This window comes from Beta vulgaris, chromosome 3 (genome assembly GCF_026745355.1).
Source record: "Beta vulgaris subsp. vulgaris cultivar EL10 chromosome 3, EL10.2, whole genome shotgun sequence".
NCBI lineage: Eukaryota > Viridiplantae > Streptophyta > Magnoliopsida > Caryophyllales > Amaranthaceae > Beta > Beta vulgaris.
The window spans coordinates 14,397,172-14,424,259 of record NC_079204.1 but is presented as its reverse complement, the minus strand read 5'-3'; the positions used below and the strand labels follow the sequence as shown (position 1 = coordinate 14,424,259).

Below are 27,088 nucleotides of genomic sequence, written 5' to 3'. Positions count from 1 at the left end.
GGGGTTCTGGATCCATACCACCCTGGTATGGACATCCATACCATTCCATTCTAGTTCAGTGTATCAAACATGTCCTAAATAGGTGGAATCAGTAGGATGGGTTGAGATTCAAAAGCAGGTTTATATTTTCTCAAAAAGTCCAAAAATACAGAAGTTCTCAAGTCAGATTTATAAAATAATATATGAGATTCATTTTTCATTTTGGTTGTGACGAATTTTTTGTAACGACATATAAGAATTATACTTCCTCCGTTTCTAAATAAGTGCAACATAGAGAAGTGGCACACAGACCAAGGCATCTAGAGAGAGAAAGTTGGGGACCACATTTAAAAAAGGATTAGGCAACTTAACTAAATAAAATATCCACCCTAATTAATTAACAACTTTATATCTCAAACATCTTCCACATGCCATCCACCTCAACGCCGCCACCACCGGCCACCACCACCACTACCGGAAAACACGAAAACAACCACCACCACCGGAAAAACACCCTCCCCCAAATCTGTGTGCCCACCGGAAACCACGTAAGATTTTTCCACCATTTCCACCAACATCCACAGTTTCTCCCCACCACCACCATCGCACCAACACTATTTCACCAACACCACCACCGACATCTTTTGCCTCTTCGCATCACCACCATCACACCAACACACTAACCCTACCACCATTTAAAAATCTGGTGCGTGATGGTGCCGAAACCCTAGATCTACAACTGTATGAGATGAAGAAAGGAGTGATGGAGGAGGTCAGAGAAGGTGAGGAGGAGCTAGAGGAAACGAAGGAGGAAAGAAAAGGGTATGTTGTGTTGGGTCACATCTGGTGGTGTGGTGGTGTTGAGTTGCATCTGGTGGCGTGGTGTCGGGTTGGTAGTGGTGGTGTGGTGGTGTGGTGGTGTGGTGGTGTGGTGTCGGGTTGATAGTGGTGGTGGGGTGGTGTTGAGTTGCATCTGGTGGCGTGGTGGTGTAGTGTCGGGTTGGTAGTGGTGGTGTGGTGTGGGGTTGATAGTGGTGGTGTGGTGTCGGGTTGATAGTGGTGGTGTGGTGTCGGGTTGGTATAGTGGCAGTGGTGGTGTGGTGTCGGGTTGGTATAGTAGCAGTGGTGGTGTGGTGTCGGGTTGGTATAGTGGTGCTGGTTGTGTCATGTTGGTAGTGGTGGTGGTGGTGTCGGAGAGGGGTGGGTTGAGTTGAGAAGAGAGAGAGATGGGTAGTGGCTGAGGGAAGGGGGTGGGTTTGGGTTGAGGGAAGGGGAAGGGAGGAGAGAGAGAGAGGTGGGTTAATATTGTTTAAGTTGATGGAGGGGTGAGTTAACTAAGTTGTTAGGGCAAATAAGTAATGGCAATTATGTAAATAAAAGGAAAAAAACTTTCCATTTTGAGCTATGTTGCACTTATTATGACATTTCCTTAAATGGGAAATGTTGCACTTATTTTGAAACGGAGGAAGTATATCTTATCAAGATTCTGAGTCTCATGAACTTATCTCTATTATATAAGTAAAGGGGGAGGAAGATGGTGTCCTATCAAAAAAAGTCTAATATACCCTTCATAAAATTAAATTGTCGTATAGATCTTTTCTTCTTCCTACTTGCCATATATATTGAATAAGTTAATAATAGAATTGAATTTGAAATTTCAATTAAATATTCAATTGAGGAGAATGGTTCCCTCTAATTACCTATGTGTGAAAAAAAAGTTATTCAAAAATTAAATTGATAATATAACTTGATTGACACGATTAGAAAAAAAAATTAAAACTTGAATTTCATATTAATAATTATACTCATAATATTTTAAAACCTAATTGTTGATTATTCTTCGGTTATCTCTATTATATAAATCAAACTCTTTTCGACAATTAAACCTGATAAATAAATTCTTCCACTTTATTTGAGCACAGACTTTCTTCTAATGTATAATTCTTTCTCTTGATAATATATTTCAATAATGATGAACAAATAACTAATAAAACTAATGAAACATTCATTAAAGAAAAATATAGTAAAAATTTAACAATAATTAGAAATGTATTTTCGAATCAAATTTTTTATAACACTAATGAATAACTAATTGAGAAAAACAAAAAATATTAATAGGACACGCACGCATAGCGTGCGAAAAATGCTAGTGTATATAAGTGAAACCCATTAGATATATTCATTATTCATATATAGGCTTTAAACATATGGTATATATGTTATATAATGAACACAGAAAACAATAGAAAACACAAAGATTTAACGTGGTTCACCAACGATGTGTTGACTACATCCACGGGCAGGAGAGAGAGAATAATTTTATTGATCTTGACGAAAACAATGTGTTTTTCATACTAATGAGTAATGACTCCATCTTATCTCCCATTGCAACAAGCCAATAGTTAGACTCTATACATGTAACTGCCTGCCTGTAGGTAGATGACTCATAGACATCCATCTCGTCAGCAACATGTAGTTCTTAAGCCACCACATCTTCAAAATCATACATGTTTGGGGGTTTCCTACAATTCGTCCTCATAGGACGCTCCCGAGCAAGACTAGGCGCGTCTTGGCTTGGTGTTGAAGAATGTGGTGCTTTGGAATTTGTGTTGATTTTGTTCATATTTTTCGTCACTCTCATTATGAGTAATTTGCTGCTTTACTTGTTTATAAACACTACCACTATCTGTTACAACAATGGACTTCATAGTAGGATTAAACATAAAATTTTCATCAAATACTACATTTATACTAACTATAACCCTTTTTCAGACGGGAACCAAATTTCATAACCCTTCACACCATTCCCATATCCTACAAACACTCTATTTTCGGCTCTCGACTCCAATTACCCTCATTTATATGATAGTAAACACTACAACCAAAAGCTCGCATATTAGAGTAATCTGCAGGTTTACGGCCTGTTCTCCCCGGTCAGAATAGGAATAGGCGGGTCAATTCCTTCCCTTAGAACCGTACTTGAGAGTTTCCTACCTTCTTGTCATCCCAACATTAGAGAGCATGCACCTAGCTCTATCCACAAGTGTCTGATTTATTCGTTCAGCTACACCATTTTGTTGTATTGTATCCCTAACAATATGATGCCTAGAAATCCCTTTATTCTTGCAGAATTCATCAAACTTAGACAAACATAGCTCCAAATCATTATCTTTTCATAGCCTTTTGATCTTCTTCCTAGTTTAAATTTCCACCAAAGCCTTCCATGCTTGAAATTCTTGAAAGCTTCACCTTTTGACTTCATTATGATCACCCAAGTCTTTGCTTTAATTGCATTTGTATTTGTTATTTTGACAAAATGCTATATTTAACAACAGATTAGTAAGAATTTAAGCTTCCGATTTAGAATCAAACATCAAGCTTTTCAATTCAGGACATGTTTGAAGTCAACGTTGTTAGAATCGCGATCCAGAAATATCTATGTTGCATGTTTATGTTATATACGGAAGCAACAAGGCCAAAAATTCTATGAAAAAATTCACTTTTATTAAGAACACTTAATAATGTTTTTTTACCTTTACTTATTTTAATCTCTTAAAAACTTCTTCTTTTTTTGAAAAAAAGGAAAAATACTTTATTCTTTGTTAATAGGTAGTTTTCCAAAAAAAAAAAAAAAAAACCTTTCCTAGTTTTTTTCTTAACATTGCACACATATTACATTTGTTTCCAAACTTGTGAGTAATTAGTGTTGACATACAATAGGCATCATCTATACATATATATTAGAAGGCGTTCCTAAGAATGTTTATGTGCCATGTGGCACTCTCCTCTAAGGTCTAATGCAAATGCTCTATTTTCATGTCAAACCCCTCAACTAAAAAAATAACTTTGTGTAATTACAAGGTATCGAACACATGACTTTTGAAATGAAATATGAGAGGTCAAACCATTGATCCAACATAAAATCATTATTTACTATTTCAAAATAAAATATAATAAGGTCTTGTAATTATATTTCATTAGGAGACTTACACAAGTATTTAGATACCTAACAAATTAATGTAATTAATGATAATAGATTATTGTAGACACAAACTCTTACTCCAATTTCTTGTATTGTTCAAATTATGGCGTTAAATTTTTTCTTCACAAGACAAAAATTTAAGGAAATAAAGAACCCGAGACATCGCCCGGGGTACTCACTAGTTCTAAACTAAAAACTAGTGTAATGTCAAATTATATTAACTAACTTGGACAACCAACAAGTAAATAAAACCAGTGCAAAACTTAAATTACCAGAGGGGTAGTAATAGAAATTAGGATTTGTAGAGTTGTTTTTAATTTTTTTGTTGAGTCGAAAGACTTGTAAAACATTAATCCTCATGAGTTATGATAGGCTTTTGAGTTGTAGCACTGCATCATCTCCCCTTATTACCGTTGATAATTGTCACTTGCCAACCATCCACCCTTTAATAAACGCCACCAACTAATACTAATGCAATTATTATCCGTAGTTCCTATGCTCTCTAATGATGAACATACAGCATTTAATTGGCACATTATGTAAGAGGAAGTATATATTACCTACTACTAACATATTATTTGGTATATATTGAAGAAAATTTTGGATAAGCTCAATTTGAAAATGGTTTCTAACCATTTCTTCCAGCCTCTTCTCCCAGGTTTTCTATCTAATTTTGTAAGTATACATATGATATATACTCTCTATAATCTGTTTATTTTAGTATCTAATTTATTGTGTAATTAAGTTATTTAGTGTAAGTATTAGTTTTCTAAAATGGTTAATTACTTGATGCATGCAGTCAATTCCAAAATCATTCCTCAAAAATCTACAAGAACGCAAAGAGAAAGATAGTAACACTAAGATTGTCAAATTAAGAGATAAACAAGGAAGAATTTGGGAGATTAAGGTTAGTTGTGAAGGATTGAAATTCAAAAGTGGGTGGGAGAATTTTTGTAAACACTATGATTTACAAATTGGTGATTTTTTGGTGTTTAAACATCTTGGTAACTTTGTTTTTGGTGTTATAATCTTTGATTCTACCGGTTTTGAGCGTAAATTTCCTTTTCTCCAACGAATGTCCAAAGCATCAACCTCCAATGCTTGTCCAATCACATCAACAGATGGTATTCATAAGAATGGAAAAAGAGGTCAGACTAATATTTTGTTTCTTCCTCTTTTTGTACACTTACCATAATCTTGCTTCATTGTAACAGCATTAGAGTGTGTTAAAATATGAGAAAGCCTTGGTAATCAACTGTTTGAGTCCAAAAGAGACTCAAACACTCAAAACAAACACAATGGTACCATTATAACCTGGCATTGGTATCAAACTGTTATCCGGATTGGTACCAAGCAAACCTTACTTTGGTATCAATATTTTCGGACAATAGTACCATTATAACCTAGCATTGGTACCAAGCAAATCCTTGCCACACGCATGTGAAATTTCCAACACATAAAATGACCAAATTGCCCCCGTTTGAGTCCACCAAGAGACTCAAACTGTTGGACGCCTAACCAAGCTCTTGAGATATACTGCATGGGGTACTAGTAACTGTTAAATACTACTATGCCTTAGATTATCTGCCTCTTATCATTCTGCTATATATATTCTCTCACCATAATAAAACTATTTCTCTTCCGCATGTTTATATAGCTAAGACATTTTTAGCATAAACCACATTAATTCTTGTGACGATTGTTCTTTCATTCTTTGTTATTCTATTGTTTTCGTCATAACAAACTTTTTTTTGCTTAGCTAGATCAATATGAAGGATTTTGGCAAAATAATTATTTGCTCTAATAATTTACATCTGCTGAAGGACTTAAAAGAATTGAAGATATCCATAAGGCTTGTTCAGCAACAAAAGCTACCTTCAAACCCAGAGGACATCCTTATTGGCGTACCTTTGTGCAGCCATCCACCCTGAAATGGGGAGGAATGGTAAATTCACTATTTTTTTTTGTGTCAAATTAATGATTTTAATTCTAATATTCTATACCTTTTGAGTATTATCAGTTTGGTTCAAGCAATAAATCCAGAACTGCTCTATGTGATACAACTGTTTGAATGATTATTACGATACTACTTGTTTTTGACTTATAACTTATACGGTTTAAAAAGAAACATATGTTTACCATTAAATTCAAACATGACTTGGGTAAATCTTTGTTTACGTGATTTTATTGAACCAAAGTTGTAGTAAATAAGGCTGATTTTTGGTAATCCTCATTCTGGTCTCTTATATGTTTTTTCAAAGTAAGATGAAGTATGAAGGGGGCTCATTTGAGAAGGATAAAGAGAATTTCTCAAACGAATTCCATAGAGTTTGGTCCTAGATCTCACGCCCTTTTGATAGTTGGTTATATTAGTGGTAACGAGAATGAATTTGTATGTAAATTTGTGAGAAAATCATTATTTATTCCTATGGTAATGCTAAGTATCCTAAAGTATCGATTTTTCTTTTTAAATTTTCATTCTCATCTAATACCACCTTATGGGTGGTAATGAAAATTGTTTTTCCTTGGAGAAAAAACATAATCTTATGGATGAGATTGCCTCCCCATGAAAATTTTAAGGACAGTTCTCTTGTAACATTATCCTTAAAATTCATTTCCATCACCACGATTTATTACCGACTATCAAATTGGCAATAAAGGATATTAATTAGGTAGAAAGTAACGCTACTACTCTACCACCTCAACCTCTTAAGGTCCTTTATACGTGCTTATTGTATTCTAGAACTTATTATATATGTTTACGTAATGTACGTGATTATTGATCATTACTACAGAAAACTCAATTTTATTCATCAAAATTTCCAAATTGTATATATTTGCAGGCTATCCCGACGGATTTTGCCAAGGAACATGATCTAGCGAACAATTGTGGTGAGGTAATTATCTTAGATGAGAGAGGAAAGACTTGGCAACTCTCGTTGAGGAAATATAAAAGAAGTGTTTATATTGGAAGATGGAGCCACTTTCACAGACATAACGATCTCAGTGCTGGCGACTGTCTTACGTTTGAGCTCATTAACACTGGAGAATTACCCGTCATGAAATTCTATAGAACAGTTTCTTGAGCCCCATTCACTTTTCTTGCTATGCAGTTAAATAAGCTCATGATATCCTAAATTGTATGAACTCGTGCAATATTTATTTTATCTGGAAGCCTAGAATCAACTAATTAAATGACACCTCTATCTTGTAATATATACTTTATTCGTTTCTTTTTTTTTTCGGTCTCATAAACATATCTTTCATTTTCAAATTTCAATAATCGTCTACTTAAATAATCCTAATTAAAATAAAACCCTTGCCAATAACTATGTTTATTAATGATTTAATATATAATTGAACACATCATTTGAACATATTAATATTGAATTGTGCATGTGTAAATGCAGCTTTAGATAGTAAAACCTAATTTGAAACTTATGTTTGAACAACTTTGAACTCACGTGGTTCAAATTCTGGATCCGCCACTGGCATGTGGGGTTGGAAATTAAACACCGTGAATAAAGTTGAGTCATTTATAACCTTATTGCACCAGAGCTGGACCATGAAAAGGCTAGAGCACTTAACTTTGATTAGGCTAGACCTCAAAATACTAAATTAAACTTGGAATTTTTACTTTATTTAAGTGGCTAAATTAATAAAATTGGGCAAATATATTTTTTCCATTTGTTTTTACGTGACAAAGAAAGTGAGAGAATATCAAGGAGTACAGTGAGAGAAAGTGGGAGACCACTTGTTTAACCAATGAAGGGTGAGAATTAAGTAGGTGAAACAATTAAATATGAATAAAAATGTAATAAACAAGAAGTTTCCTGTACCACTTTGAGTTATATTACACTTAAGCTATATGGCATTTTTTTGTTAAAGGATCGGAAATGTGGTCACTTAAAAAAAGAGAGCAAGTATAATATAGCTCAAAATAACTAAATCATTTTGTGAAAGTATTGGGTCAGACCGTCTGATCCAATGCATATTGTCCGACGGGCTGAGCCCGATTCTATACAATTTTAGTTTGTTTATTTTTGCTTTCTTTACACAGTGAATTCACTCTTCTGTTGGAGATTTTTCTGGTGTTTTTACTCTAAATTTGTTGGAAACAATTTTAAAACCCAAAAATCTGCTCTCTTAAAATAAGAATGAAATAGATCCCCTTGGTTTTGTGCCGCGATTTTCGACTTCCCTCCACAAAACCAGCACCTCAATCTTCTGAAAATTGGCCGATCAAATCATCATAACCTAAGAAAAGGAATCATGATTTTGATGTGGTACATCGAATGTGGATCAAAGAAGCGAATGTGTTTGATGAGTAGGTTAGATGATTTTGATTAAGATGTGATGAAGATTACGGTTGCTAGAACGAAGAGTGGGGGGATTTACTTTTTTCTTTCGGTTAGTATTTTTTTCTTTCAGTTAGTTGTTTTTTATCTTTCAGTTGGCTCTTTTAATTCTTCAGTTAGTTCTTTTTTTCTTTAAGTTAGTCTTTTTTTATTCTTTCAGTTAGTTCTTTTTTTCTTTCAGTTGGTTCTTTTGTTATTTCATTTAGTTTTTTTATTCTTTCAGTTAGTTTTTTTTTCTTTCAGTTAGTCTTTTTTATTCTTTCTGTTAGTTTTTTTTTCGTTCAGTTGGTTCTTTTGTTATTTCAGTTAGTTCTTTTTTTCTTTCAGTTGGTTTTTTTTATTCTTTCAGTTGGTATTTTTATTCTTTCATGTGGTCTTCTGAACAAAAATTGAAACCAACTGATTTTTTTTTGAAACCAACTGAAAAAATTGAAACCAACTGAAAGTCGTTCGACCAAAAATTATGATCGGACGGTCTGACACAATACGTTCTCAATCATTTTAGTGTAGCTTACACTTATAAATTTTGTAGTGCCTATAATAATGTTTCTATAAATAACCTAACAATGGGAAAACATACTTCTAAAATTGATTTCAGCTGGACAATATATAGTAACACTACTACTTCCCTACTATTTAATTGTACTAGAGCTCTAGGAGTTTAATTTCAAGGAGTACTACATATTATTATGACGATTCTTGGTTCATGTAATCAGGACGATGGAACAATGCCTCAAATATTAGAGGCCTTAAAATATATTTATTTTAATTGTTTAAAGGAATGATAATTAGTGGTGAAATTACAAAGAAAGGAATGAGGACAACATGATCAGTTTAACTTGCTAACTACAAAATCCATTAAAGTTTTGCTATTTGACTTTGTAGAAAGTATTCCCCATTTCCAAAATTCATCATTTAATGAGAATGTTGTATCTTCATTCTCCTCTTTATACTTACATTTATATATTTATTACTTCCTTCTTTTTAAAATATAGTTCTCATTTTTCTTTTTTTACGGTAATTTATGCAAGTAAAATATAAGAGGGATATTAAAAAAAATTATTTATTTGAATAAATGTTGTATGAGAAAAGATGATTTTAGGAGAGAGAATGGAGAATAATTGGTGAAAAAGTATTAATTGTAACATTTTGGTTGAATAAAAAAAGAAAAACAAAATTCAAGAAGCAAATAAATTATGGACACGGTTTTTTAGACAAATTACGAAAAAATATGGAATTAAATATAAAAATGAGAACTATATTTTAGAACACTCAAAGTGAAAATAGGAACTACTTCCTTTGTTTTTTTATAGATGCTACATTTCCCTCAAATGGAAATGTCATAATAGATGCTATATACCATAAATGGATTCTTTCTCACCATAAAAATCTTAAAATACTATTAAAAAGTTGGTGGTCCCCCACCTTCTCATTTAAAATACTCATACTTTTTCCTTAACAAATGATTTTTTATTCAAAAAGTGGTGGTCCCCTACTTTCTCTCTCTACCTTTCTTAAAAACCCCCCACTTTCTCTATGTAGCAAGAATAAAAACACGGAGGAAGTATGTTTTAGGACGGAGGGACTAATTCATAATTACTCTTGAATATGTACAATATTATCGTTCCGGACTAGGGATGGGCATGGGTCCAGGACCCTACCTGGACCATGTTGGACCCGACCCTAATTTAAGGGTCTGGGTCCAACTTTTTCAGACCCTAAGGGTCCGGGTCCGGGTCTGGGTCCAAGTAAATTTTTTAGGGTTCGGGTCCGGGTCTTAAAATTTTAGACCCAGACCCGACCCTTAGACCCTAAACTTATTTAATATATACATTTTAACTTTTTTTTTAAAAAAAAAAAACTGATTTTCTAAAAGACTAAAACCTAAACTAAAACACCAAAACACCCATTCTGAAGTCTTATGTAAGTTGTGTTTGTTTCGTTTTTTTCAGTTTGTATGTTTGTGTTTTTGTTTTTTTTTTTTCAGATTATATGTTTGTGAATTGTGTTTGTTTCGGTTTTTTTCAGTTTATAAGTTTATGTTTATGTTTGTTTCGTTTTTTTCAATTTATATATTTGTGTTGTTTCATGCGAATTCTTATGTTTGTTTCATGCGATTTTTTATATTTGTTTCAAGCGAATTTTAGATGATTATTGATATTAATAATGCTGAAAATTTGGCAAAATAAAAAATTTAGGCCTGGACCCTCCAGACCCTCTAGACCCTCCAAACCCTAAGGGTCCGGGTCAGGGTCCAATTTTTTCAGACCCTTAGGGTCTGGGTCTGGGTCTGCAAAACTATTTAGGGTCCGGGTCTAGGGTCCAGCTGGACCCGACCCAGACCCTACCCTTGCCCATTCCTATTCCGGACATGAAAAAGGAAAAAGAAGTAGGACCATTGATTCAATCTCAAACAAAGGGCCTAATTTTAAGAAAAAATACCTGCCCTAATTACATTTGCACTGCTTCTACATACAACATACTACAATACTATTGTACTAGAACTCTAGGATTTTAGCAGTTATTACCTGTTTCCGTGATAAATCTCAAAGACAAAAATACGGTTGAAGTTGCAAAATGCAAAACCTTTGTCCACTGTATATGCTTCACGCTTATTTATTACTCCTCCGTCCTCTATTAGTTTATCCGTATTTCTTTTAAGTGTGTCCCTTATTAGTTTACCCCTTTCTTTTTTTGCTGTTTTTGAAATGAGACCACAAACTTTTCATCACACATACATTCAACTTTAATATAAAATAATAGGTTCTCTTTCTTTCTATGACCCACAACATTGTTTTTCCTTAAACTCTGTGCAAAAGAAAGGGGTAAACTAATAAAGGACGGAGGGAGTATATGCTTGTACAGATGAGTTGTTCCATTACGTCTGACTTCCTAGCCGCCCTCCTCTCTCTTTTCTCTCTCAAACCCTAGCCTCCCCTATCTTTTTTCACCAATTAGAGACTGCCATGGATGATTTCATCCATGGTAAGCCCCCTTTTCCCTTCTATTTTCAGCTTTTAGTTCATTTATTTCTTGTTTTGTTAAATAAAATAGTCTCTTTATATGAGATTTTCTCAAATCCTGTTATGGGGTTTTTAATTTCTGTTGTGAAGATCTCCTTCTCCCCTATGGGAGTTGTGAGTATGGTTCTTTTGTCTTCAGGTTAGAGAAATTGTTCTAATTGTTTGAAGTTCGACACTAAACATGAAAGTATTGGAATCTTGAATGCGGTCAACATGGCTAGATGAAGAATGTTCTTTCCAAACTATGTTATAATGCGTTGTGTTGCTCGATCTAGTTCATTGTAGTTTCTTGGAAGATGAATTTGATGTAACCTTGTTTAATTGAATTTTGTTTTTCTTTAATATTTATTGTATAGGCCGTTTGACCTTCAATTAATGAAATTTCTCGTTAAAAAAAAGAAAAAAGAAAAATGAGAGTAGGTTCCTCAATAACTTTTCTTTGTAGGTTTTGCAAAATAAACCCCAACCAAAGTACCAAACCCATTTTCTTTTCTCTCTCCCGTGGCAATCTCACCCAAACCTTAACCCCCCGCTTCGTTCTCTATCTCACCGCTTGTGCTGGTGTCCTTTGTTACCGGAGCTTTCTCTCTCCTCTATCGTGTGACCTTGTGCGGTCACCGCAGACGCAACTCTGCTTCTTCCCTCTTCGATCTCCCTCCTCTGGTTCGTTCTGGCTTGCTATTGCATCTAGAACCGGTGAACGTCACACCTCCTTCGGCCACCGCGCGCTGCTGCTCCCGTCTCGGCGGACCTCGTTGCCCCTGTTTTTCTCTCTTCGTTTGTTGTTTACGCGAGTGTTGTTGTGCTGTGCAACACTGCTCTAGTCTTCGTGCACCACCGCCATCGTGGTTGTGGTTGTTGGTGGTTCAGCTGCTAGTTTGCTGTTGCCCTCTACTTTTTCCTCCGAAATTCTGTTGGTGCTGCACTGCTGCGTGTGGGTGGAGCCACCTTAAGCCGACGCTACTAGGTAGTGCTCTTGTCTTGCTTGTCCTTTTGTATTTTTTTATTCTTGTTATAGTTAGGCTATGTTTAGTTCACCTGAAATTTTCTGATCTGAACTTATCTGATCTGATCTGAACTTATTTTTTCTGATCTGATCTGATCTGATTTGAACTTATTTTTTCTGATTTGATCTGATCTGATCTGAACTGATCTGATTTACAAGATTTTATCTTTTATAAAATATATTATTACTATTATATTATTACTTTGTAAATCATTATTATGGAATACATTATAAGATCTTCTTTATAGTATTACTATTATTATCATTTTATTTTTATTACACTTTTACACAACTTTTATTATTAATAATAATAATTATTATTATTATCATTATTATAAGATCAACAATAATAATTATAATCATAATAATTATTATTATTAAAAATAATTATATAACTCAAGTCATTATTTTATAAGAGCACTTATACAATGTTTCACACTTTCCCTTAAAAAAACTTTCACACTTGAGAAGTTGGCAAATTCAACTCTTTTTTTCCATATAAAATAAAATAAGATATACAAACAACTATGACTTGAACAAAAAATAAATAAAATATCGTGCAACTTCAAATAGCTAGAGAGATTTGGAATTCGGTAGGAATAGGTATACCGAATCTAAATTATTTATAATTTGTATCTCACACTTAGCTTATTTTGAAATGTAATCCGAACTTAGTAGTTTCGTTGTCATGAATTTGAGATATCATATTTTATATATTTCTTATTTTTGCGTCAATCTTATGTTCTTAACACATGGCTTTTAATTTTCTATTATTTAATAACAACAAAATAACTTAATATAATAATAACAATGACATGTATAATGGTAACAACAAGATTAATAATAATTACCAATATTAATAATTAATAAGTACAACAACAACAATAATTATTCTTTTCAACAAATGTACTAGTAAATAATAATACTCCCTTTGTATTTTTTTTATCTTTCTCACTTCGAATCTTGACACTATTCACAATTAGAGATAATTTTTTTAGATTTTTCTGAATATATAAGAAAAAATATAGTCATGTGGGGTCTTGTTTGATTCGTCTCAATGAGTACTTTATTAATATGCAATTATTATAATTTTTATTAATATGTAGTGAAAGATATCTAATAATAATGAGTTTTTAAATATAAGTATGATTTGATCTGAACTGATCTGGTCTTGTCTGATCTGATCTGAACTTATTTTTTCTGATCTGATCTGAACTTATTTTTTCTGATCTAATCTGATCTGATCTGATCTGATTAGATCTGAAATAAGCAAAAATAAGGTGAACTGAACATAGCGTTACTATAGTGGTTGAAATTTTGCAAAGATCATAATTTGCAAATGGGTAATTTCTTGATTTTTAAGCATCTTGGTAACTTTATTTTTGATGTTACAATCCTTGATGGTACTGGTTGTGAGAGTGAGCTTCCAACCATTATTGAAGATGAAGAATTACAAGAAAAGAAAAGGGCTTCAAGATCTACCAACCAAACAAAATCTGCTACTAGTAAGTTTTCATGGAGTTATTATTTCATTATTGTTAATTGTATGATGAGCTAGGGTTTAGTATTTTTTAATTTTGTCGAACCTCAAATCTTTTGTTCCACAAAGCTGATTATAATGTATTTTAAAAAGTTTAATTGTAAAAATTATTTGTCATGTTAATAACAATTAATAACCAGAAACAAAAAGTGGTAGAAAAAGTGTCATGTACAATAATGTATAAAGTGTGGATCAATATATTTTTTCTGTTTCTATCACATAGAAGTATTTAGAATTATTACTCATAGCTTATTTAATGAGCTTTCAACAAGATTTGGCAAGAAATATTTTAATTGTGATATCATCAATGATATTTTTATAATATAGGGAGAAATAGAAAGCTTGGAGATGGAGATGGTGATGGACTGATGGTCAGGGACTTCAAGAAAAAAATATGTGCATCATTGAGATCAAATAATGGTCGGCCTTACTTTTCATCTATTGTCACACCGTCTAACCTAACTTCTGGCATAACTGTACGTAATTCTTACGCATTTCTTGTTTGGATTTATTATTCATAGATAGATTTAGATGAAGTTTGATGGAATCAACGTGTTTAGCACAATGAACATATTATATTATTGAATTGTTTCACTACAAAAATTAATTAAATCTTAACAACTACTAAAATGTGTTGTTATTCATAAGAAATTTGTTGCAAACCCGAGTTAGTAACAAATTGGAAACAAAAAAATAGTAGTTGCTAAAACGTTTGTACCACCATATGATTTTAGCAACTAAATCCAACATAAATTTGTTGTTGTATTGCATCCATTCTAATATTGTTGTCATGTTGGTTGCTATGTTTGGCACATTTGTTGCCGATACTAGCAACAATGTAACTTTCGAAAATATGGCAACAAATAAGTAACTTTTTGTTGCTAAAAATTAGAAACAAATTATTGACGTTGGTTGCTGAAAAGGGAAACAAATTATTAATCATTACAGATTTACCCTTGAACCAATAATGCACTATTCATATAACAAATTTTAACATTAGGTTTTCTATTAATTGTTTGAAAATTGAGAAATGTGTTAGGACAAATTAATAAATAAGAGGAGAACCAACCCACTTATATTTACAAGCCTCAAGGATGTTTTGAAAAGCCTGAAAGATTTACCCTTGGGACATGTTTAAAACAAAATGTTATGTTGTTTGCATAACAAACAATAAAATATCTTGTTTTCAATAGCAACAAATCAGATAGCCCTTTCCATCATTTGTTTCTAAATGGCAAACAATTGAGAAGATGATTTCATCTAGCAGCAAATAGTAAAATTAATTCTTTCGATTGTCAACAAATTAAATATTGGTTGTAATTTGTGTCAAGATGACAAAAAAATCAAAAATATTATGCCATATAAGAACAAGTTGAAAACTAATTGCTAATATCATCAAATCAAGTTTAATTTGCTTGTTCTAGTTTGTTGCTAAATGGAAGCAAATCGAAAATAAGATGTCATTTAGAAACAAATAGTAAAATTACTTGTTCCTATTGTCAGCGAATCATATATTTGTCGTCGTAGTTTATTGCTAAATGGAAACAAATCGAAATATGATGCCATCAAGTAACAAACAGTAAAACCACTGGTTTCCAATAGGAACAAATTTAATATGTGTTGGCTTTGTCTAGTGGAAAATTAGTGAAAAAAATGTCGCTTTATAACAAACAACTGAAAAATAATATATGTTGCTATTTATCAACAATTAGGGTTAGTTCTAGGGTTTATGGAGTCATGGTTTAGGGTTTACGGAGTTAGGGTTTAGGGTTACTAGTGTCAAAATAGCTAACGTAAACTTGAAACTGTTAGTAATTAAAGGCATTTCATGCATTTTGTTGAAATAGTAAGGATACCTAGTGTATTTTTAAAAGTAGATATAACCTATAAATTTTGAAATACCACAAAGGATACCTGCTGAATAAATGAAAATATTAATTACTAAGGATTTGTACATGAATGTGAATTGTTAAGGTAAAAAGATGTGATATGTTTCGTATTTCAATATATAAAAAAACGGTGTAATCAAATTTGAGCTAAGCATCTCACAAAGATTTAGAATTTTACTTGTTTCGTTAAGGACTTATAGTATTTTATTGTTAAGGACTTGGTAGTTAGTTTTAGTTAATAGTAATATTTATATATTCCCTCCTAAGCTATTAAACTAAAAGAAAAATAGCAATTACTTTATTAGAATGAGGAAATAGCAACCACTGAAATCTGTTTTTAAAATTTCCAATCTAACTTGTGTGGACCCGGTTCACATTAAAAATATAGTGCACCAGGCGCAGACACGTGATCTGCTACAAACTACTCACTCCACTTTCCAAAATCTACGATTTTCTCTCTCTTCAGTAATACCAAAACAATTGTTTAGAACAAACATATATTATATGATGTCAAAACACACTATATCATGTCCATATACACTATATCATGCAACACTATCATGTCAAAAAAACACAGCAAAACACTATATTATGACCATATACATTAAGTCATGTTCATATACACTATATCATGCAACACTATCATGTAAAAAAAAAAAAGCAAAACACTAACATGTCAAAACATACTATATCATCTTAAAATACACTATATCATGCCAATATACGCTATATCATGCAAAACAAATGCCAAAAAACTCAGCAAAACACTATCATGTCAAAATACACTATATCAAATCAAAGTACACTATATTATTTCAAAATTAAACAGAATTGAACGAAAAAACTGAAAGACGAGTACGGACTTGAATAGAGAGAAAATGAAGAAGTTATGAGCGAGAAAATGAAGAAGTTATGAGAGAGAAAATGAAGAAGTTAATTTATGAGAAATAAAATGTAGAAATTATAAGAGAACGAAGTTAGAAAAAGTTATCAGATAAGAGAGAAGGAGATAGAAGTTATCAAATGAGAGAGAAGAAAGAGTGGAAGACTAAACGCGGCAAAAATCGAAAGTTGTAATTATGACAACTCATATGAGATAGATCGGATGTACAATAAGTTAGTGTGTACCAAGTATTAATTTTTATATAAAATTAGAAGTTGGTAGGTCTTTAATTTCTCTATCGTCCAAAAACGAAAGAGCAATCACATTTTACGTGAAAATAGCGTACAACCCGGTTGTACTTTGTACTGAAACATAAATGACATACTCATGATTCATGAAGCTAACTAGCTAAGACTGTTTTTTTGGACTACATGGGCTAATATTTTCAACCTATACGACTTTTTACTTTCGGGACAAAAGTACAAGACCATGCTCAATTCTTGGGATACGCGTACGCCATGTTAGTATAAGAGCACCATCCTGTAAAAAAAAAAAAGGTATAAGAGCACCATTCATTAGTGATTTAGTGGTGGTTGGGGGAAATTCTAAGGTCTTGTTTGATTGACAAAACAAATTATGGGAAGTGCAAATTTTTAGGAAGTAGAAGTATATGAAGTTGTTTGGGTGGTAAAACTATGAGAATTTGCACTTCCTAGAAAAATCTACTTCCTCTAAAATGGAGGAAGTTACTTACCTAGGTCCCCCTAGGTAAGTAGAGCTTTCCATAGGAAGTTCTACTTCCCATTATCAACCAAACATAATTTTACACTTTCTAGGAATTTCAAATACATGAAAAAAGTAACTTCCTATAAAATATGACTTCCTATCCCCCCCTTCCCCCCAAGAAAAAGTGTTATAAAATTTAATTTTCAGAATTAATGCTTTTGGGAATTATTTTTGGGATTTCCATAAATTAATTTTAGGTATTTTCACAAATGCTAAGAATGTTTTTGAGGAAAAGAAATCAAAAGTGTCATTCTAAACTTGTGGCTGACATGCATTTAGGTCGCACATTTTCGCTGGTCATAATTTTACTATGATATCACCTTATTAGAATTTTCCATACATTCGTAGAAACAATTGGTATCGTCATAAATTTGTGAACAAAAACACTTGTAGATTTTTGTTGAAGTTTCATCCTAAAATCAGTTGGTAATTGGAAAAGTAGTCCATGTGGGACCTACATAGGGTGAACGCTATTGTTGGCCTACATGCTCCAAACAATTTTCAACTTACTAAAATTTTTCGTACATTCATAGAAAAAATTGGTATTGTCATAAATTTGTAGACAAAAACACTTGTAGATTTTTCTTGAGATTCCATCCTAAAATCAATTGGCAATTATCGAAGAAGAGAGTTACCACACACAAGCTCAGATGCAGTTTCATCCTAAAACCAAATAGCAATAGGAGGAGTATTTGATTAAGCTTATATGTTAGTCATTTTTTTCTCTTTCTTCAATGTGGGACAAGCTCACATATGGGTTAACATTCTAACAATTTTCAACATTATATGCTTTGAAATAATATTCAATACATAATTCTACGAGTCGAAATGTATATTAAAATGTTTGATTATAATGCAACGCTGAGTCCATAATACGGGTCTATGCAGATGTTTGATTAGCATCTATAAGCCTTATGAATCATTAAAATGTGAGTTTGGTATATGCAGGCTATTCCAAAACAGTTTGCGATTAAAAATGGTCTAACAAGAAGATGGTGTGACATAAAGTTAAGAGACGACAAAGGACAGTCTCGGCGGATGAAACTTAGGTTCAGCAAAGAAAGTGGTTGCTCTTATATATATAGTCGGCCCACCCTTTATGAACCTTACGATCTTGTGAGAGGTGATATTATCATTTTCGAGCTCATTGACAATGGAAAAAATCCAGCCATGAAATTCTACAGTAAGTTACAGTAATTTATTTTCCTCACAATGGATAATTTATATTGTTATTTTGACTGTGGTTGATAATTTAGAATTTCATATATTATAAATTAATAATTTTCTGTTTGTAATGGTATATTTGAACGTCACTTGTTTAGAAAAAAAAAATTTAAGTCAACATGAATAAAAGTTTTTAGATAAGGACTTTCACAAACAATCAGAATATAGACGTTTAGCGTTTCGCGTGATTTGAATGTCTTATAATATTTTTCATGTGATAGCTCAACATGTCATTTTAATAAATAGTCTTCTGTTTCTTTTTAATAGTTACATTTTGAGTTTGACACTATTGATAAATTTATGTTTGACTATCATTTGTGATTAATGTGCAAGGAAAAAACATACTCATATGAGATATTGTTTGATTCGTCTCGATATGTACTTATTAACTTTTTATGATTTTTACAATTGCCTATTTAGAAATATTAATGTTTAAACATTTACATTGACAAACATGAAAAAGTAAAGTGTAATTATTAAAAAGAAACAAGTGAAGTAGGGGTTTATACATAATTACATACAATAGCAATTAGGTAGGCAAAAGAATATGGTAAACTAAAATGCAAAGGGATTTTCATGAACAATTTGCTAAAGGAAATAATACTATTTTCATTTCAATATTTTAATGGAATTTATCAAATTTAGTTATCTATTTTTTTTGTCATAGATAAAATTTGTTAACATTATCTGTTCTACTCCAATTAATCTTTCTCTAACACAATTATGGTCACAATTTAATTTCCTATAGATGTTCTGATCCTTCCTTCAAAGTAATTATTTTCGAAATTGCGGTGTTCGACGTACAGAGTTGCAAACGAACGAGGACTAAATCAAGACGTGACTTCAATTCAGTATGTGAGTAGATGCTAGTTAGAGTATTCTTCAATCTCTTGGGAGAAACTTGGCTGGTTTTTTAGGAAAAATGAAATTCCAAGGAATCTAAGCTTTGCTATTATATATGATCATAGGGATCACCCTTGTTATATTCTCTTCCTAACGAAGGTATACTTTTCTATTAGGATCTTATTCCTATATATTTTTAAAAGTACTACTTTTTTTTTTTTGAGGGGTTTAAAAGTACTACTTAATGACACTATCTTCTGCTTATACTAGTCTTATATGCACGCGATGCCTGCATTAATTTCAAAATTTGTTACTTAATTGTAGTTTTTTTTTTTGCCAAATGCAGCCCTTTAAAGTGACCAATTTGTTAATTGCAACCCTTTGATTGCAATCATTTCAAATTACAGCCTCAAATAAACCAAACACTTTTAAGTTGCAGCATATACCCAATATATCTTCATGCCTTTTAGGCTGTAACTTAAAAATAGTTGCTTTATTTGAGGCTGTAATTGAATATATTAAAATGAAAAGGCTGCAATTAACAAAGTGACCACTTTAAAGGGATGCATTTGGCAAAATTATTATATATACTCCATTCGTACTATAACTGTGATTATATTTAAAATGTCAAAGATTAATAGTTAGGTGAATTTAGATATATTAATTTGCCAATATAAAAAACTAATAAAAGTTGTGAGTGATTTTTAGTATTAATTTTTTTGTGACTGACGTAAAGAGTATCAATAGTTAGATGAATTTAGATATATTAATTTGCCAATATAAAAAACTAATAAAGGTTGTGAGTGATTTTTAATATTAATTTTTTGTGACACTACAAAAAAAAGCTTATATAGCGACGGATTTTTGGAGACGGATAGATATCCGTTTCTAATTTAGAGACGGAATATTGATAATCCGTCTCTAAATTAGAGACGGATTTTAATATCCGTCTCTAAATTAGAGACGGATTTTAATATCCGTCTCTAACTTTAGCGACGGATTTTAAAAATCCGTCCCTAAATAAATTTAGAGACGGATTTTGAAAATCCGTCTCTAACTTAGGGACGGATATTGATAATCCGTCCCTAAAGCTAGAGACGGATTTAAAAATCCGTCTCTAAAGTTAGAGACGGATTTAAAAAATCCGTCTCTAAATTTACATATGAATATTTAATTACATGTATTTAATTTAGAGACGGATTTTCAAAATCCGTCTCTAATTTAGGGACGGATTTTTAGAATCCGTCTCTAATTTAGGGACGGATTTTTAGAATCCGTCTCTAATTTAGGGACGGATTTTTAGAATCCGTCTCTAAATTTAGAGACGGATTCTTTCCGTCACTAAATTGAAATATGAATATTTTATTGTGCTTCTTTAATTTAGGGACGGATTTTTAAAATCCGTCTCTAAGTTAGAGACGGGTTTTAAAATCCGTCTCTAATTTAGGGACGGATTTGAAAATCCGTCTCTAAATTAGGGACGGATTTTTGAATCCGTCTCTAATATTTCTTCTACATATTACCAATATTATGTAGAGAAGTATACAAGTTGTATTTGGTGTAGTTGGTTGGAGCTTCTTCTCGTTTCTTTGAGGTTACAAGTTCGATTCCTACGAACAGCGATTCTTGCGACCCGTGGAGTCTTCTTATCCTTTCCCTTGTAGAGGTGAACCGGGTTTACTTAAGGGATATTCCTAAATGGTAATGAGATCAACTAGAACTAGGTAGGTAATAATAGGTGATTAAATATAATCATGATAATATTAGGAACTATCGTGTTGTTAATTTCGTTTATATATTTTTTATATTTTCAGCGAATTTAGAGACGGATTTTCGAAATCCGTCTCTAAGCTTAGAGACGGATTTTCAAAATCCGTCTCTAAGCTTAGAGACGGATTTCCAAAATCCGTCTCTAAACTTTAGAGACGGATTTTTAAAATCCGTCTCTAACTCGAATTAGCGACAAGGGTTTTAGAGAGGGACAATATCCGTCTCTAAATCCGTCTCTAAGCCCATATAGCGACGGATTTGACCTATTTAGGGACGGATTTTGTCCGTCTCTAAATAGACTTTTTTTTGTAGTGTGACTGAAGTAAAGAGTATCAAATATAGTGAGTGTTTCAGACTTTTCAGGTGGACGTCATGTATAATATATTCTCTTATAAATAAAAGGTCTAGATATTTGTCCATATAATTTTCTGATTAAAATATTTGACATTACCATTTTTAACTTGTTTTGAATGGCAAGTTTAAATGAGAAATTATTCTTAAATTGTTTTTTTTTTTTGTAATTTTTTCCATTCCATTAGATCATTAAGGGTAATTTAGCACTTCTAAATGAGGAGACCATCTTCCTTCCCCTTCCCTTATATAATAGAGATGTAAAGAAGTTAGCTAATAATAGGCATAAAAAAAGCATCTATTTTGTTGGCTGTCTAGAATTGTTATATACAACTCACTTATGAGTTGTCCTACATAGAAGAGAAATAGGATTACTAACACGTCAAGTCATAGGTCTGGAGGGTTAAACCACATTTTATCAATTTGATATAGGACAAACTTTACTAAAATTTTGTAGTCACTTCTTTTCTTTTTGTTCAAGCTGGGTCTCTTTTTATTCAAGTTGCTTCTCTTTTTGTCTAACACACTTATGACTCTCCTTCTATGCATATATAAGTTAATTAAAGTTTTAATAGGACACAAATTCAAAAAAATACATACTTATCTACAGTAGTGAACGAGAGTGAATTATTTCATGGATCTTCCATTTTCTCTTTCCCTCTTTAATGAAGTACATAGGTTGTGTAGTACATTTTTCTTGGATCTTAAAGCTTTTGAATCATTTGCTACAATAATCATATTATCCATATATATAAGAACTAGAGATGGCCAACAGTGCGGGTCAATCTAGCCCATCCAACCCAGCCCACCTCGTGGGCCGTGTGGGCCGGACTCGCAAAAAGCCCGGTCCAGCCCAACTTGAACCGTGAAATTGGTGGGTGGGCCGTGGGCCAGATTTCTTGAGCCCAGCCCACTAAAGCCCGCTACTAAAACCGCCCAGTCCGGATCACGAAATCGATCCAGCCCAACCCATGAACCAGCCCAGCCCAGTCCAAGTTATTATTGAACCAAATTGTGTATATTTTAATCAAATTGTATATATTTTAATCAAATTGCATATATTATAATTCAATCAAATTTTAAAATAATGAAATTATTCATTAATTTTAATAATTGTATATATTTTTATTCATTTTAAAGATTTTATATAACAATAATGAATAATTTCAATGATTAAATAATTTTGAAAAAAAATATCTCATGCCGGCCCGCCAGCCCGGTCCAGCCCACTAGACCCACGAACCGCCAAAACCGCTTCTCGAACCGTGAAAACCGGTAACAGACCGGTGTGGGCCAAGACTTTTCAGCCCGCGGACCAGCCCACCCAACCCATGAATTTCACGGTCCGGTCCTGGGCCGTGAAATCTTAGCCCAGCCCGCTACGGCCCACGGTCCGGCCCGTCCAGCCCGCATCAGTGGCCATCACTAATAAGAACATTAACGGCCCGTTTGGTAAGAGGTTATAAATGGTGGGAATGGTAATGTATTATAGTGTAAATTTGTACTAGAAATCCAATGTCATTACCAATGGTAATGCTACTTAATCACAAGATATTCATTTTCTTCCTAAAATCTCATTACTATCCATTACCACTTGGGAAGGTGGTATTAGGTGGTAATGAAAATTTATAAAGGAAAACCCATGTTTTGTGACAAAGTTTCATTCCCATGATTATGGACATATGAAAATCTTTACAAATTTACACTAGATTTCATTACCATTACCACTATTTATAACCACTAACCAAACAGGCTGTAAGTTGAATGTTCCCTTTAGTGAATGTAATTAACGAATAATTAGAGTAGGATTGCTTAAACCCATAAGTTCTAAGCTCAGTTGCCTGCAAAATGTTCACATTTAACAAAATTGCATTAGGATAAGGAGTACTTGAGGACAATGATAAAGCAGATAGACCCGCAAATAGACTTTTCTTTTTCACTATTGTATGTGTCACAAAATCCTATAACTTAAATGCCCTTCCCAGCTCAGGTTTGCCTCTGACCTCCTCCTCATGCCCTAGTGGGAATTCATCCATCGTAAGCGCAACTAACACACTCGGTTCGGCTTCTATGTGAGGTAACTCACCCCTAGTGTCCTCCACAACATCTACACGAGGCACACGAGAAGTGCCCAAGCCCTCGATGTCCCCTATAGGCACCTCGATCATCAACAAATATATCCTCCACTTGTTCCCGCGTCACCCTTCAAGCAATACGAGAACATCCAACACCTCATGCATACTAAAGGGAAAGAGATCTTCAAGAAATTTCACATTACGTGAAACAAAGAATTCATAGGTCAAAAAAAGTTTTTGAAAACTCTCTCTCGCCGGTTCTTCCAGTTTCTGCTGGGCGTCATGGCTAGAACTTCAGGGTCGAAAAATTCAAAGACTACATCCAAAGGAAAGGGAAAGACAACTGGTCCAACATCTTCAGATGCTAAGAAGACTCGTCTTATTCAAGAGGTTCTTGGAATTGGGATGCTTGAAGTTTCAGACCCAGAGCAATGATGGAGGTGAGATTCTATCACCTCAATCTTCTTTAGCTACGTTGAATAAACAGTCTGCTGAGAAACTTCTATTTTCTGAATGGCTCAATGTTATTAATAGTGAGGCTAAATCTCGGTCAAAAACACTACAAGAAAAACTGCCATTTACAACCAGATTTCTAGTCGCAAAAAGCCCAAATCTGGTCGTAAAAAGCCTTTTACGATTAGAAACGCGTGTAGTCGTCAGTGGTCGTAAAAGGCTTGGTTGTAAATAAGTTTACATCAAGTTTCACTTTCTCGTCATAATTGTTCTTTTGCGACCAGATTTAGATCTCGTCGTAATTGGTTGTCATCTACGACCAGTTTTCTAGTCGCAAATATTATTAGAAAATTAAAAACAGAAATTAGAAACTACACATAGTTGCTAATTTCAAGTATTTTCAATTTAATGTTAAGCAAATAAACAACATTGTCATAATAAAAATAATAAACAACATTAGATTAATAAACTATATTTTTATTAAAAAATTTGATGAATTTGGTACAAGAAATCAAAAGAAAAAATGAAATCTAAAAACTTAAATTTATACAAAAACTTAAATTAACAAAATTAATTATTGATCTGCCCCCAACCAGCCACCGCCGCCGACAAGCCGAACCACCGCCCAACCACCTGTAGCCGCCGCCGCTGCCTAGATAAACACCCCACCACCGCCCAACATCTTCATCTTCATCAAAATAAATAAAAAAAAAATAGATCAAAATCTAAACAAAACAAATAAAATATGGAAAACTAAACAAATAACCCTCAACCCAGCCCCCAAACACCCCACCACCTCCTATCCCCCGACACAACTGATGTTATGGTTTTATATAGAGTTTTCTCCCCTAATTATGTGCTAAAAGCTGTGATTATGGTGCTCTTAGGAGCCATTTGGTACTAACTCTCTCCATCTAGTTGTGGTTTGCTATTTTGTATTGAATTGTAGGTTTTGGAAGCTATCACCTACTTTACATGATTGCACAGTGGATTAGAGGGGTTAGATGCCGAGTTTCTAGATCCCGAGGATGATTTCCGGGACTTTGAGCAAAGGAAGAATAGAAAACGAAGATTAGCTGGACCGGCCCGATAGGATCGGGCGGCCCAGCCCGATCGGGCGAGATACCAGTTCTCCATGCTTCTGCTGCGGGCCGATCGGGCGTTTTATGCCCTGTCGTGATTCGGTCTTTCGCCCGATCGGGCGAGTTGGCCCGACGTCGGGCGCCATTCCAGCACTCTGCCTCCCATTTCATAAGACCGCCCGATTGCATCGGGCGTCTGGCGATTTTGGCCTTAATCATCTCCTTTGGAGCCCGATCACGTCGGGCGACTTTGGCCCAATCGGGCGGCTGGCGAGACGCGAGATTTTTAATGATTGCGGGCCCTTTTTCGAGATTTTCTTCTATTGTTTTAGGGCTTGTATAAATAGAAAAATCAGAATTATTAACTCTTATCTAGTTTTTATTATTAGTTTTCTCCATAGAGTATTTCAAGAACCTTAATTTATTGCTTTGTGATTTCAATTCAAGATCAAACCTTTTGCTTATTCATAGTTCAATATAATTCGGTAATCTTTCTTCTTTACTTCTTTGTTATTTCTTCCATTGTTAAATATATTGTTTTCTTAGTTATTTGCCATGTTTCCAAGTATGAGTTTTTATATGATTCTTGTTATTGATTTCATGATTATGAGTGAGTAGTTCTATATCTAGAATTGTGGAGATCTATGTATACAATAAGGGATTGATAGATTAGTTTGATTATCTGGTATTTCAATTGTTTCCTTTGATTGTTTCTTCATGCTAGGATTATAAGTTAGGCCTGATTTATATTTCTACTTCTGCAATACTGAATCTACTTCGAGAGGAGAGATACCGTATAGGCTTTCAATTATTAGGCGAAGTGACCCTTGACTATGCGAGAGCGGCTGGGTGATCTTTGAGGGAGGTAATGTTCGAGAGAAATTACATGTGCCCTAGACAATTGACTTACTAGGTGTTATCGTTTATCCTTGATTTCCCGAATTGTATGCATAGTGATCCATGATTCTAGTACTTTTATATATTTACACCTTCTTATTTAATTCTGTTACCTGTTTAGCTTAGTAACACAACCATTCATCTGATTTTGTTAGTATAATATTAGAGTTCAGATACAATAGTAAACTTCTCCCTGTGGATTCGATCCTGACTTCCCTGACTACTAGTTAGTGGACCTTAGGTTATTTTTGATTAGGTGATACGACTTTAGCCTGTCAAATTTTGGCGCCGTTGCCGGGGAGACGGTTTATTTTATTTTGTCTGAATTATAGTATTAAACTAACCTCTACTCTGAAGAACACCTGTTCTTTGGAGCATCTCACGTTTGTTTTAGTGTTTTTGGTGTATGAGCAGGAAATTGAAATCTCCAAATCTCATCCCGTTCGATCCAGAGATTGAAAAGACCGCTCGTAGACTCAGAAAGAAAACTAAGCAAGCTAAGCTGTCTGCAGGGACACCCTCCCAAAAGACACCATCTCCACCATCACCCCCACACCAAGAAAACCCCACCTCACCTATTACTGTCAACATGGGTGAGAATGTTACTCGAACCTTCAGAGATTATGCGCAACCATCTCCTGATAACGTGCCTACTGGGGTACGGATGCCCACTATTGCTGCTACAAATGTTACTCGAACCTTCAGAACAATCAGTTCGTTGGGTTACCATCTGAAGACCCAAATCAGCATCTGCAGAGATTTTTACAGTGTTGTGCTACTCAGAAGCAAGCTGGTGTTACTCCTGATGAGATGAAGCTCCTTCTATTTGGTTTCTCTCTGCGCGATAAAGTTTGTTCTGGTATAACAAGCTGCCTTCCACCATCACCACCTGGCCAGAACTTTCCAAGATTTTCCTCATCAAGTGGTACCCTTACCAGAAAACTGCA

General features: G+C 33.6%; 1 protein-coding gene across 1 annotated transcript; it reads left to right on the top strand.

Moving 5' to 3' along the window:
- The first annotated feature begins 4,427 nt into the window (after window positions 1–4,427).
- Window positions 4,428–19,695, top strand: LOC125495507 (B3 domain-containing protein REM8-like). The gene is made up of 7 exons (XM_048640248.2): window positions 4,428–4,699; window positions 4,761–4,868; window positions 6,805–6,858; window positions 13,712–13,853; window positions 14,216–14,364; window positions 18,395–18,629; window positions 19,477–19,695. Exons 1-7 carry the CDS (start codon window positions 4,583–4,585, stop codon window positions 19,497–19,499), a joined length of 828 nt encoding a protein of 275 aa, XP_048496205.1. The 5' UTR covers window positions 4,428–4,582; the 3' UTR covers window positions 19,500–19,695.
- Window positions 19,696–27,088: the final 7,393 nt, after the last annotated feature.